The sequence below is a fragment of the Zootoca vivipara genome, chromosome 10, assembly GCF_963506605.1.
Source record: "Zootoca vivipara chromosome 10, rZooViv1.1, whole genome shotgun sequence".
Lineage (NCBI taxonomy): Eukaryota > Metazoa > Chordata > Lepidosauria > Squamata > Lacertidae > Zootoca > Zootoca vivipara.
The window spans coordinates 20,202,335-20,217,510 of record NC_083285.1 but is presented as its reverse complement, the minus strand read 5'-3'; the positions used below and the strand labels follow the sequence as shown (position 1 = coordinate 20,217,510).

General features: G+C 40.8%; 1 protein-coding gene across 1 annotated transcript in view; it reads right to left on the bottom strand.

The window, feature by feature from the left end:
* Window positions 1–5,948: 5,948 nt before the first annotated feature.
* Window positions 5,949–15,176, bottom strand: part of PPP1R3A (protein phosphatase 1 regulatory subunit 3A) — a 30,143-nt gene continuing 20,915 nt past the window's right edge. The window contains exons 2-4 of the mRNA XM_035128009.2: window positions 13,222–13,280; window positions 12,970–13,106; window positions 5,949–10,424 (exon numbers count right to left, since the gene is read on the bottom strand). Coding sequence (XP_034983900.2) covers window positions 7,614–10,424; window positions 12,970–13,106; window positions 13,222–13,280 — 3,007 coding nt within the window. The 3' untranslated portion in view covers window positions 5,949–7,613. The remainder of the gene's footprint in view (window positions 10,425–12,969; window positions 13,107–13,221; window positions 13,281–15,176) is intronic.

Sequence of the window (15,176 nt, the reverse complement as noted above, 5' to 3'; positions counted from 1 at the left end):
TTGGCCCTGTGGTGACATCACTGAGTCAAATGAAGTTAATTTAAAGTGAGGGTGATGCTTCCTGAATTATACACATGAGTGATTCTGGTCAAGCAAGGATCTTATAATAAATAGGACAGTACTGTGATGCTATGCAGCCAATCAGTTTTGGCCGTGTGGTGATGTCCTTGAGTCAAATGAAGTCAATTCAGAGCAAGGGCACTATTTTCTGAATAGACAAACTTGTGACAAAATCATTCAAAAATCACTATACAGGAATAGCAGTTTTTGAAAAGGTGCATTAGGAATAAACGGACTGTGCAACAAGAGGAACTGTAAATGATTATTGCGTTCATGTGGAAACTTTTATAACTCATTAAGTCAGAGCTTTCCTTATGACTTGGTTAATGATATTTGATGAAAAGTGCTGTGCCTACTGTTTCAATGTATATTGCTATTTAACCTGCACATCTGTATTTACTTTTTGCATTTTAATTATGCAAAATTAAACTTAGCAGAGTTGGGGCAGAGTATGACTTATTTTGCACACAATGGCTGAGGATGCTATGGTATTGGACTCACTCACATGCCCCTCCACCCAGGTCACCTACAAACCTGGGCAAATTGTCGGTCCTCCACAATGGAGGTGAGACTGTGAAGATGCAGAGACTATACTGATGCTCTCTGTCCAGCAACAGTAAAACCTGGAGTTCCGCAATCAGCCCTAAGCAATATAGTTTAGAAAATGTGTTGACAAGTTAGGAAGGATTTTGAAGAAAGCAACAAGGATAGTCAGTCATATGGGGGAAACAGTTTTGCTTGACATACAGGAAAAATTAGAAGGGACACATTAAAATATTTCCCTATAGGATGTCAGAAAGAAGAAAAAGAACTGCCTTCACCTAACAGAATGAAATCTATTGGTTTTAAATTAGAGAGAAATATATCATTAAAGATTAGGAGACACTTCTTATAAGCAATGCAGCACTGGATAAAATGATGTGTGATGGGAGTCTTGGATATTTTTGTCTGCCTGGGATGCTATAGATATAGTATTTTCTGTCTGAGGACATGGGATTAGATAAGAACATGGATGGAAAATCCAGACGGCATTAGCCTCCAACTCCCATCATCCCTGACCACTGGCCACTCTGGCTGGGGCTGATGGGAGTTGGAGTCCAAAAATGTCTGAAGGGCCACAGTTTTACCACCCCTTCCATCACCATCACTATTACCACCAGCAACAACTCATTACACTTGACATTGTATTGGCACCAGAAAACCCAGGGGTAACAGAGGTACTGGATCAATCCACTCTGTATAAAAATACACCACAAGTATTTCAGCTTCAAGAATTATATAGAAGAATGTGAAACTTTTGAAAACAAAGCAAACCAAGAACAATAAGATGAAGGTTAGAGTTGGTCCTTCTGAATGACTATGTATTGATTTTGATGATGAAATAAATACAGTAAGTGAATGATGGATAGTTCTGTTATCTCTTCATATCTGGCTCACTCCTTTGCTTTGGCTGACTAAAATGGATTGGAGCGAATAAATGTGACTGAGTGTGTGAAAGAAATAAAGCAAAAGTTAATAACTTTGCATTGAGCATCTGGGAATACCACATCTCTTTGCTAGATCATTTCTAAATGATCTAATGCTGTAGGCAAACTTGTGTACTGCAGATTGTTATTGATGATACATTAATTTATGAAAACTGAAATAGCTGGAGACATTAAAATAAAAATTGCATTCTGTCTACAAGCCTGGAACAAATTATTGCAGGATTTATTCAACTGTTAGTTTTAACATTTGGCATGAGGAATTTTCTCTTCTAATTAAGATATCAGAATTAATTCTCTTCTTGTCTCTTCAGTTCAAAGTTGCCAACAATAATGATGTGAAAAGAAATGAGAGTGGATGTATTGATGTACAATGTATAAAACAAAGATCAAAACATGCTAGACTGCCTGGAATCAAAGTGGGCACAGGCGTTGGGTGAGCAAGCAAGAAGGCAGCCCTGCCCCTGAATTCAAACTTTCCTACTGCCATCACCATGCCCAATCCCCAATGCTCAGGAGAGGCTTTACAAATGGGGCAGTGAATTGCAGTAGGAGAAGGGTTGGCAGATCTCCATTATAGGAGATGGCTTACATTTGCATAACATTGCATGGTCTCCCTTAGTCTACGTCAGTCCTGCGTCGGCTAATTGGAGCCTTCTGCTACTGAGGTCTCTGTTCTACTACCCTCAATGCCCATCTGGTCCTGGGGACATAGCTGCCAAGTTTTTCCTTTTCTCGTGAGGAAGCCTATTCAGCATAAGGGAATTTCCCTTAAAAAAGGGAGAACTTGGCAGCTATGCCTGGGGAGAAGGGGGGTCAGGAATGCTTTCCAAGAACACTGTCAGCTGTCTCTCCCCTGGTGCTTTTCTTCTTCCTGCTGATCCTTTTCCATTGTTTCCCAGCTTCTGCCCTCTGCAGCCCTTCTGCAAACCGCTGCTCTAAATCTATACTGTCCTCCTGTTCTCGGGAAGGTTCAGGAGAAGAGGGGGGGTGATCCCCACCATTCCTCCTCAGTCCAGCCCCTGACAAGAGGACAGACATTGAATGATTTCTCTGTGAAGTCTCCTTTAACTGCATGCATACCGGTATGTTATTGTTTTCCGTATTGCAAGCAATGTTATAAGCACCGGGGGTGGGCTGTAGCTCAGTGGTAGAGCATCTACTTTGCATGAAGAAGGTCCCCATTTCAATCTCCAGCATCTCCAGGTAGGACTAAGAGAGACCCATTCCTGAAACCCTGGAGAGCCACTGCCAATATAGCCAATACTGAGCTAGATGGACCAATGGGCTGTCTCAGTGTAAGGCAGCTGTGTTCCTATGGGAGGCAATAAGAGGTGACACAGGAAAGAGAGAAACAGGGTGCATGTTTGTTCTAGACAGAGAGCACATCTTGCCATTAGAATATGTCATATTAACATGGTCCCCTGCCTCTAAACACCAGTGCATCTTGTCCCGAAGAAGAGAACCTCAAACTTTAGCTCCTGTTGTGCTATTATTTCATGCTTCTTTGGGTACCAATCCAAATGGTGCCAAATTGTCATGCATAAGAATATTGTTATGACTGTCAAGTTTGAAGATGGCCTTGTATCGAGTCTTTTCTGTGGTGAATAGCTGAAGACAGTTGGTGAACATGCATCCAAAGTTTCAAAAAAAAATCTATCAGGAGAAAGTGTGGATAAAAGTGAAGATTGCATCTGTGAAGATTGCATTAAAATGCATTATATTAGGGGAAAATACTTTGGGGGGAGGCATATTGGGCAAAACTGCACAGAAAAGAATGGTATATTGGGAGAAATGTGCACTCAAATGTCACTGAATTTTCGTACAGACTTTTTAAAAATTGCAAGTTGATGAGGAAATATAGTGGACTGAATTTAAGATGGGAAAAGTGAGAGAAACCAAAACTGACAGCATCCTCCATTCCTGGCTATATATTCCACCACAGAAAATCATGGGCATCTCTATTTGCTTTGAAAGCCATATGCCTGCACTAAGACTTGACGTACAGCTGCAGGTGGTTGTCCGAGCACATCATCTAATCTAAAATGTCATGGTAGGATTTGCTAGTGTTGAATTTCTTGCACTCTGCACCTTATGATGTTTGACAATTCTAAATTAACGAACCGTTTTGTCTAAACACTGCTTTTCCATGACACCTTGCACATTATCAAATTAGTGAAACAGTGCCATGCTATTCTGGGGGTTTTACGATGCATTTCGACATGTGATTTAAAGCAAAAGGTCAGAGCTGCAGCCCAGAAATGGCATGGTAGTTATGAGCTATCTATCATATGAAGAGAAGAAAGCGGTGGCCTTCCCTAAATTTGGCTTGCACCACATATTCATATGCTGGTCGTTCCATGCAACTCCTTCCTGCTCTCTGTAGAAAACAGGATGTGTTCCCCTCTCCATCAGCATCTCTTCGGATGTGATTCTTGGGGTTTGATGTTATTTATGTGTTTTAAAGTTCTATATCCAGCTCTTCCATAGATACCAATTATTTTGCGAATGTTGAAAACTGCAATATATGATTAGTTGAGGCCTGCACCTCTTGGAAATTCATAGAGATAAATATATGTATTTATATATTTATATTTTTTGTATATTTGTATATTGTAGGGTGTGTTTTTCGAAAAAGCTACCCCTTTAGCTTAAAACGTGGGCAATGATGGTTTGAAATGAAAAATGTATGCCTACATATTTAACATGTTAATAAAATTGTTCTGCACAATAGCTGATAAGGTAAAAGAAGGCGATGAAAAAATATTTTAGAAAAAATAAATAGAACACAACAACCTGAAAGGTACGGTATATAGTTTTGTCATCGTCAGTAAAATGAGAAGTACAATTCTGTCTCTTGCATAAATATGTAGAATATGTATTTTATTTTATTTTATTTTATTAATTTTTGTGGCAGATATTTTATCTGAAATGTACATATTTATTTAATTCATCTTATCGCTCCCCTGCCCACTACCCATTTGTCTGATTATTCAAGAACAGATTATTCAGATATATATTTGATTCACTTCAGCAGCCATGGAAATATATATATATTTATCTGTGGGTCCCAGTGCATTTTACAAACAACTAGATAAGAATCTAGGTAACCAAGCTGTCAACATTTTGACCACCATTTTGCATCCACAACATTTCCCATTTTTATATAAAGGATAAACTGAGACAAGGGAATGCAGTGGTTAATCACATAAGCTCCCAGTCAACAAGTCTCTTACTCAAACCTCAGATTACTCTAAATGCACAAGGTGGCAAGGTACAATTACCTCCCTCGTCTGTTAAATGGGGATAATGTGCTCTACTGAGGAAATATGTGTGAAACAGTTTGATCATTTAGGAAAACAAGTATACATATGCCAAGGCATGGATATGTAAGTATATTGCTCAAGGTGTTGGGAGTGGAGCCATAGAATTCTTGTGCAGTGCACAGCTCCACACATGTGAAGATAAGGATATGGGGAAGTGCTGGATATTACTTAAAATGTTTTCAAAGTAACCAATTATGGAGTCTATTCTGTCAGCCGATGCAAACCATTGTGGCAATAGAAGTTAAACCTACCTGTCTTCCCACAAAAAGAAAGAAAGAATTTTGTTTCAAGATTCGCCCAATATGGATGCTTAGGGGCAAATATATTGACCAAAGCAACTGATTTTCATGGACACTTTCATTGTTCACTTTTCCATAATTTTCACAAAACCAAGGCTTGTGGTGAGGACTATATTTTCCTTGCCAACTGATCCAAACTTTTAGAGCATCAACCTTGCAGCAATAGAAAATACAGCAGGAACTGGAGATGTCTGGAAATAGAATACCACTCCCAGGGTTCTCACATTCCCAGACAATAAACTATCATATAGAAGTTTTTTTAAAAAAAATGTTTTGGGCATACATTTGAAATGTACTTCTGAAAATATGTGCTCTCTCAGCAAGTAACTGAATGAATGTAGCAAATAGTTTTGCTTATCACTCAAATCGTGGGTTATTTCCCGTTTTTTAAAAAAACACCATATTAGAACCATTAACAGTCCAAGTAATGTTCATTGGACTACAGCTCCCATCGGCCCCAGTCAGCATAGCCAATAATCAGGGCCGTCTTAAGCATATCTGCCGCCCTGGCACCATGGTGTGACGATCCCTCCGGCGCCCCCCGCCCCATTTCGCAGCGCAGCTCTCTGGTGGGCGCCACGCTGTGTGCGGGGCCCACCTGGTGGCCCGGCGCCCTGGCGCCCTGTGCCACCCAGCCTTGCCGTAGGGCCGGCCCTGCCAATAATCAAGGATAATGGGAATCAGAGTGCCATACTCTGCCATGGCATCCCTGCAGAAGAAGGCTTAGGACTCATTATTACCGTATCTTGCAGGGTTCCAAAGTAATCCACGCACAATCCAACCATTCAAAATTTGTTTATTATTACTATTATTCAACACTTGTTGGGATTGCCTTTCTAAAGCAACATGGTTTAAACAACATCATTCAGAAAGTCCAACTGGAATAATGCTAAAATTAAGTGAAATTCTTCCCTTGTGTTACATAGTCTTCATTTACAAAAAGTATATATATATATTCATATATATAAACAATATCTGAAGACAACCAGGCTCTAATTTGTATCCTTCAGTCTACATCAGTCCATATCAGCTCTGTGGTGTGAACAAGAGCCTGCTTTTTCTGCATAGCACTTTTTATTTTTTTACACATGCAAAGTTACATCACAATTGCACTGGAGCCTAGAGTTGTAACTGTGCAGACATTAATGTTACCTATTTAACTCATCACATTGGGGAAAAACAACAGCAGCCACCTACGCCTCCTTCGGGCATTATCAAGAAGTATTAAGTTAACATTGGAGCTGGAGGTAGCTCTGCCCCCCCACTTGTCACTATTTCTGCCACCCTCCAGTGTGTACAGGACAATCTTTTCTGAAGTGGGGGATCACTTGCACTCATGGAATCTTTCTATGTTCTTTAGAACGCTAGAAAACCAGGGTTCTAAAGCACATGTGAGCCTTCATTAGGGCAGAAGGCTTTGCTTCAGAAGACTGACCTCGATTTGGAGGGAGATGAGAATGGTGACAAAGGGAAGAGCTGACATACTTGCCCCCGTGACTCTCCTCATATGTTTCATTAATTCTGATTGGCAGTGTCTGATGACGGCTCCATTTAACCCATAAAGTTGAGTTTTTCTACCAAAATATGCTTGCTAATTCTAGTTGTACATCATTAAATGCATACGGGGTACATTCCTTGCACTCTTGCACAACTCCTATCAATTTCAGCGGTGCATGCAGAGTGACATCCCAGTGGATCTTGCCTATGGTCAGTATTAATATATTAAGGGCATGTCCACATTGCATAGTTTGAAAGAGGAGGAAGAGAAGGACTCCAACTCGATGCATCAGATCCTTGCAAACAATACTGCAGCTTTGGTTTTCCCATCTGTTCACCCAGCAAAACAGGAAAATCATGGGATGAATGCAGATGATACAGTCCAAACTGAGGAATGGTGTGCAAAATTCCCTGGCCACACAATACCTTATTTTGTGGGGCCTACTTCTCATCCTTCCATTTTAGCGCATAAGTGCCCAGTATAAAATACAGGAAACTCCTAAGTGGACATGCCCTATTACTGTGTTAGTTATAATGCCATTCCCTCTTTACTTACTTGCTATATAAAACCGTTTTTTAAAAAAGCCTTTCAGAAAGAAAATAAAGCTTTACTACAAAACAAATGAGTGCGATAAAATCGTAAGAGACTCTGAAGAAACTCAAGCTTCACATCTTCCTAACCAGAAAAGGAGCAGCAGCTGTATTTAATTTCAACTTGATGTGCTTCAGAACTCATATTCATATAGGTATTTAATGATCCAAACTTAATGGTCCTATGCAGAATAATTACTTTTATGATGGAGCAAACTCCATGTACATTCCTTTAAGCATTGTTTCAAGGGAAGGGGGGGGGAATCTTGAGTTGGTTCTGTGTGGACATAGCTGTCCTTTGGGATATACAGATATTCAACGATAAGTGCTTCATGTAGACATTTGGAAGCTTTATACTACTCTTTTTTGACCGATTCCTCGCCCTTCCTGCCCTCACAGTACAGCCAATACAATGAAAAGAAGTAAAGTGCAAAGCAAACGATTAAATCGTAGTGGTACAAAGTGACGCAAAACACAACGAACAAGAGGAAATAAAGTATTTTGTAACAAATGTGCTTTAAAACGAGGCACTCAGCTGGTAAGCTATCAGCTTCACTTTGCTGGCCAGAAATTGCTGTGTGACCAAAAACAGACTGGTTGCCAAGCCCATCAGTGTTCACTGTTTCTTCAGTTATCAAACCTTCAGACTCTGAGATTCTCTCTTCTCTTTCTTCTAGGGGTTCACTAATTAAAATGGTTGGCCCTAATAGCTTTTCCTGTTTGAGCTCTGGCTGACCTGTGCTTCTTTCTCCTTTCTCACTAGAAGGCAGCACTTCTGAACGCTCAGGAAGTTCTTGGAGCTCAGCCTCCTCCAAACAAATATTTGGAATCCTGGGAGTTGTTTCACCAGTTGGGGTGAAGCCGCATTCTGAGTCAGCTGCAATATCGACTGAAGCTTCTGTGTCTGGATGCGACACTTGCCCCCACTCAGCAGGAAGAGCTCCCCTGGACTCTTCCGAAGATGTCACAGATGAACTTTCATCATAGCTGCCAGCAACAATGACCTCAGAAGGGGAAATTTTGCTTTCTCCTTTAGCACCGTCATGAGGAAGCGTTCTCCAGACACTTGCCTCTTCAGCCTCTTGGCTGCATAGGCCTTGCGGTAGGCCTTGCAAAGCTTTCGGAGATGTTTCAGGATATAAATCCTGCTCCTTTCCTTCTGCAGCAGAAGTCCATAATATTTCATCTGGTGGTGAATCTTTCCCAGTGCTATGTTCTGCTGCCCCAAGCTTTTCGCTTGCACTGCGTACTGACATCATTTCTCCGTGCACCGTTTCATGTATGCGTGCATTATAAATATCTGAAACTGATTCCTCTTCAAATTTGGTGTCATATAATACACCCACTGTATTGCACTGACAAAGAGGATAATGTGAACCATCACTTCTCCCTTCATGTATATCAAACACTGTTTCCTTTTCCTCTGTGGACCTGTCACTTAGTGCAGTCTCTTGAGGTAGCTTAACAATTACTGCTTTTTCACCAGCAGACATTTTTTCTGGAGTGCTTTCTGATGTCATTTTAATTATATAAGAGGCTGTAACTGCCTCTGCTTCCCTTATACTATCATGCTCCGCTACGTAAGACTCTTCATATCTCACCGGGTCTTGGCAGGTAAACAATTCATCTGTGGGAGTTACATCCAAACATCTTGTATCGTCTTTAATTCCCCACATAGCTTCGCCACCTGTTAGCTCTTCCACCCGAACTCCTTCATTGGCTTCGCTTTCTTTTTCTGCCAATTGACTTCCTAAGCCTCTCCAACTTTGATCCCCCCATGTGACCCTGCTGCTGTGATCATCATCAGTAAACCTGCCAGGATCACTTTGGCACAGCTCTGCCTGCAACATCTTTCTGTTTACTGGGTCATAGCCCTGACTGTGCTTCCCTTCTTGTAAATTTCCTCCAGCATCAAACATATCTTCTACATTTGTTGATGCAGAATATGTGGATATACTTTCATCGGCTGTCTGTACCAAATTTGGGTAGCTCAAGCAAATCCCACTTGTACTCTGAATGTCTTCTGGGTAACTACTCTCTGCTCCCTTTAAATTTTGACTTAATTCGCCTACAACAGAAGTTGTGCTTTCCTGCTTATTTCTTTTGCCTGAGATTTCTCCAGCATTTAGCCATGATAAATCTATGGACTCATGTAATTCCTCATCTTTTCCTACATCTAACACACCAGGACTCATCAATTCTCTTTGTGAGAACTTCTCTATTGTACCGCCTTCATTGTTACTTGGTGTGAACAACAATAGTTGTTGATTTTGTATTTCAGTGGAATCTTTTCCATGCCTGTTGGTAGGGCATGCTTGTGCCTCTTCTGAAGATTGCTCTAAAATGCTCAACTTTATTTCTTTCACCTTATCAAGCTTATACTCAGACTTATATTTTTCTTCTACAATGTCATCTTTGGTATGTGAACTTGTAACAGACCTTGGTGTGACATCAGTTTCAGCTAAGGTATTGGTATTAAATTCTCCTCTTAAATACGCCTTTTTGTTCCCACAACTCTCAATTTTGGATTCATTTTTGTCAATGTTTTCTAAAACCGATTCAAGAGTTTGGGAAGATGTTTCCTGCATATGTTGCCCAAGAAATGGCTTGACCTTGTCATCCACTCTTTCCAATACTTCCTCTTTTAACTCAATGGCTTCATCATACTCTAAGGGAACTATTTTGGGCCTTGTTTGGTGGTGATCATAATTATCCTCTCTGATTAACAAACTCTCTGTTGTTTTGCTTCCTGAGGCATCTTCAGATTCATGCTTTTGAACATCTGCAGGACACACCCCATGATTACTTGAGATAACATCTGTAAAACAGTCAGTCTCCCTTTCTTTTGTTCCAGACCAGTGCTCCAGTGATGAAAGGGTTTCAATGGTACTAAAGCTTTCTGAAGACTGGGCCCTATTGTTTACCGAGTCCAGTGCAGTCCATTTTTCTGGGGGTAACATACAAAAATCATTTCCTGTGGAAGACATTTGGTTATTGTGCAGACCTTTGTCTTGTAAAGCCCGTTCAGATGAACTTATCGGCAGAGGTTGCCTAAGCAAGCAAGAGTCTATCTTGCCCTCCAGTTCTTTTGGTTCATTTGGAAATCTAACTGGCTCGGATGTGTATAAATTCCTTTCATCCTTGGCTCTAGTGAAGTGCTGACTTAGCTGAAAGAAGAGAACAAGAAAAAAATGATCAGAATGCATGTGTGCGTACACATATACTTAGATATATAAGAGAAAGGATTTAATCAGAAAAGTTTGGTATTCAGTAAGACGGATTTGGAAAAAACAAATCAGTTACAGATTTTATGTTGCGTGTCCTCTTTAAAATAAAGGGTGTTAGAAGGTTGTGTAAAAAGCAAGAAATGAAACAGCCCTGAGTCCCCTCTTTTTCTCGCTTCCACCCCTGCCCCCATCTCCCCACCCTCTTTATTTATGAGCTTAGTAAGCTGCAAGTCCATTTCATACAAATGAATCCAAAAGAGAATATTCTCTACAAGAGAAGCTAATTCATTCACAGAGCACATTCCCTCCCAGGCATGTTTTATTTTAAAGTGACCGCATTGATCCACCGCATATCAAAGCTAGAGAATGAATGGTATTGTCCGGTAAAAGAAAGATACATTTGCACACTGACAAATACTCTAAGGGTTCCCTTTTCTTCGTTCCTCTCAGCACTCATTTTACAGGCTGCATACCGGAATGTTTTGAGACTTCTAGAAAGTGTAAAAGGAGTTAGTAAAGGAAAGGCCAGGAACGAGTAAGTTTCTCTCCCCCCCCCCCGCCTCCAAATATTGCATTATACAATTCAACAGCATTTGCTTGTCATGGCATTCTCTCCTTGCTTTCGAATACTCAGGCTGATGGTTTCATACCAATCAATTAGAGGATAGCTTCTTGGGGGCCACCTTATTACATTTACACTTGCTGCAGATACCCCCCATTACAGTGACTCTTATTAATATGTTTTCTGCAAAGCCTCTGCAAACTATTAATAGTAAAACGTCACTCAAAGAAAAGTGAAGGAACTAATGTTTCTGCAAATTCTGTTTTAATGACCCTCTGCCAACTGGTGCTCAAATGTATCTGAGCTCTTCAGTGATGCCAACTGTCAGGATTTAATAGTGAGATGCCTGGGTTTCCCCCCTCCTCTCTCTCCCTCCTCATAACTGACATTTGCATGATCTCAATAATTATATGCAAATCTTACGATTTTTCCCTTCTTCTCACATAAGGCTCATGTTACTTGTCAACTGCCGAGCTGTCTTGTGAGCAATTGCCTATGGGTTTCAAAGATTTGCTTGCATTTCCATTTATTATAGGCCTCCATTGTTTAATTCATTACGCAGCACATAAGGTAAATTAAAATCTGAATGACATACATATACACTCTTCATTTATTGTACAGATGATCACTTTGATTTCCCCTTCTTGTTAAAAAAAACTGTTAAATTTTAGTGTGTTCATTGTCTCAGGGAATGCTAGGAGTATCCTGTGATTCCCCCACCCCAGCTTCTTATTTCTGTCTTTTTGTATTAAAAAAGTTTAAAAAAATAAATTTACAAAGATGCTGATTTTCAGACAGTGAATCCTCCTGTGACAACTCTTAACTACCCTAAAGTTAGAGAAAGGGAGTCTTCATGCTTATATGTGAAAAAATCATTTTATTGCCAAAATGATTTTATTGCCATTGTCCAAAAGGGCTGCAAGTCCTGTTGTGGGTTTCAGCTTTCCTGTGTTCTCAGACAAACAGTATTGCATTCCATACTTATTTAGGTATGTGCCCACAAGTGATATGAGCTCCAGACTTGCTGTCATTTCTTGTCACAAAATGCAAGGCAGCCTATTTTGGACAACCCACACAGGTAATAATAATAATAATAATAATAATAATAATAATAATAATAATAATAATAATATATTATTTATACCCCACCCATCTGGTTGGGTTTCCCCAGCTACTCTGGGCGGCTTCCAACAGAAAAATAAAACACAATAATCTATTAAACATTAAAAAGCCTCCCTGAACAGCAAGGTTAAATGCTTGCTGTTTACAAGGGAATTGATATGAATCAGAGATGCTGGGAATGTATATTTTATAGCTGGCAGGTGAGATTCACGACCAAGATGTGCACAAATATTGGTCTTAAAGAGGTTCATAAGCAGGAAGAAAAGAGGAAGTTGTCATACCAGGGATGTGAGGTACAGCATGGTTCACCTTACCCTTTGGCCGGATGCCAAGATAACTGACTCCCCTCATCATTGCTGTTGCTCTGTGGTGAGCTTACAAGCAGCCACTGCAGGGCAAACAGCCATCTACATCCAGTCATAGTCTGTGTTAGGCAGCCTACATGTAGAACAAAGGAAGTCTACTGAACAAAAAATGTATACATGTGTACACTGATCACAGAGACAGGACTTTGAAATAGTCTTCTAGGGCTCTCAAATTGTCCCTTATCGCCTGTGATAAAAAGAAGAAAAGAGATAAGTTATTGAATTAAGGGCAGCAGAACCTAATGGAATAGGCTGGATCAAAGCACTTTTTACCACCGATCATGTTAAAGATGCAATAAAAGCTCTGGTGTTGGCATAGCATTGGCAGATCTCTTAGTGTATCAGCACTGTTGAAGCTGGGGAAGAACTAAATTTCTTGGAGGAATAAATGGGTTCAAATTACCAAACCGTTAAGTGAATAATGCACAACACTTACCAACAACTCTAATTCTTTTTCATTATCTTCATTATCATCTTCGTTACGTTCTACATCTTTACTGCTTTCATTTTCCTTATGTTGTTGAATTTCATTATCATCCACGTGCGAATAAAGAATTTTGGGGATGTCTGACTCTGTAGAGTTAACAGAGAGAGAGAGAGAGACGCACACATATATATCAGAATGTTTTGTCACTTTTAAAAATTAAGATGTGCGGTAAGGAAGAACTAATTGAATGGGGTTTTATACCTAAACTCCTGGAATTATTGCATATGTCTTCATCAGCTGTTGGCAATGTTTCGTCTTTACTATTAAGAGAGAAAAGAAAGTCAGTGATGCTCCCCAGAATTTAAGTTCGGAATCTTTTTATCTGCAATGCTAATGGCATCAAAGTTAATGAGGTAGAATAAGCCATTAGCATTTCCTCATAAACATATCTTTAAATATCAAGGCTCCAATGTGGCTTGAAGTATCATCGTCTGAGGCCACCATAGGAAGACCCTGGCAGTTGCCAGAGGTAGCCTAACATCTTCGTGTCCTTTCCAAATGAGTTGGGATGAAACCAGAGGGACAAAACATTTCCCCCCCCCCAAAGACTGATTATCCCATGCCTTGCGTTGTTTATTGGGCCATATCCACGAGGCAATTGTCCATTAATCACATTGTTTGCAATTCACTGGGATCCATTCTGTGTATGCCATATAGATCAATGGCTGTGCATGCAGTAGCTCCCAGGTTCAATCTCCAGACTGGACTGGGAATGACTTCCTGCCTGAAACTGCACAGCTGCTGCCAGCCAGTGTAGGCAATACTGAACAAGATGGACCATTGGTCTGACTCAACAAATGGTATACTGACCGCCGAAGCTGAACTCAGAAACTGTGTTCGCTGAAGATAAAAAGAAGATACTAAGTATTCCTAAGTAGTATAGGGAGGGTATACAACTTTAATCCCACATATAATATTAAAATGTAATAAGGGTATAAATAATATTGCTAAAATGCAATAGTAAATGGACTCATCTATCCAGGTCAATGCCTGATCAACAAACTAATGTGACAAACAGGGCCATCTTATCCATAGGCGCTAGAGGTGCAGGGCACCCGGGTGCGGGGTCTCAGGGGTGCCAGGCCAAGAGTCCGGGGCCCGGGATTTGAGTTTGGAGCGCCGCGGCGGGCTCTTCTGCTGCGGGCAGCTCTGTACTGCGAGTTCAGGGGTGACCAAGAAAGCAAGACGCTGAGGCGGTCGGCCGGCTCCACCCTCCTGTGTGCCTGGGACTGGGCAACCTGGGGGGGGGGGGCGCCGGGCAGATCTTTGCAGCCCGGCTCCACATATGCTTAAGACAGCCCTAGTGACAAACAGTGGTGTCTTAATCCTGAAGAGAGCCATATGGGGTCGCTCGTGCCATTCTGTGCCTTTAAAGAAGATATACTGGCATATGACTGCTAGATCTATTAAGACCCACATTTGTGAGAACAAACTATATCAAGAACCACTTGCTCAGCACATTCCACAACAGGGGCATGATTCTGTTTGAATTCTGAGGACAGCTTCCAACAACACACTGTGTTCTTACGCTGTCAATAATTGTGTTGTCGCATGCATTCTCCATTCTCAAATTAATTTGCACGTTCTGTGGCTGAGGACAAGGAGAGGTAGGCCATCTGTTTTGTTCTCTTTTATTGTTATTTATACCCAGGCTCTTCAATAGCTTGTGCCTTGGGAAAGACTGCTTTGGCACAGCTTGCGGAGAATTCTGATTTGAAATGCCAATGTCTTTCCCTACATGAATGAAAGCATTTTTAGAAATTGATATTACAAAGAATGTTTGTTGTGATGGTCAGAGAAGGAAGGAAGGAAGGAAGGAAGGAAGGAAGGAAGGAAGGAAGGAAGGAAGGAAGGAAGGAAGGAAGGAAACCCAAGTAGTTCCCGTGACACCTAACCTTACATCATTGCTGGTGTACAAAAGCAAATGTTTTGTACAACTGACTCACAAGCTAGCTGTGTAGCTCACTAACAAAGGCTTCAGTTAAAACAATCAAAGGTTTCATATTTATCATCCGAACCCTATTCATCTCCTCCCCCCCACCAAAAAAATGTAGTGATACTGTATGTTGACTGGAATGCACAAAGGTAGTTTTATTGTGGAGTAAGCCGATAAGTAGGGATGTGGGTGGCGCTGGAGTCTAAACCACTGAGCCTAG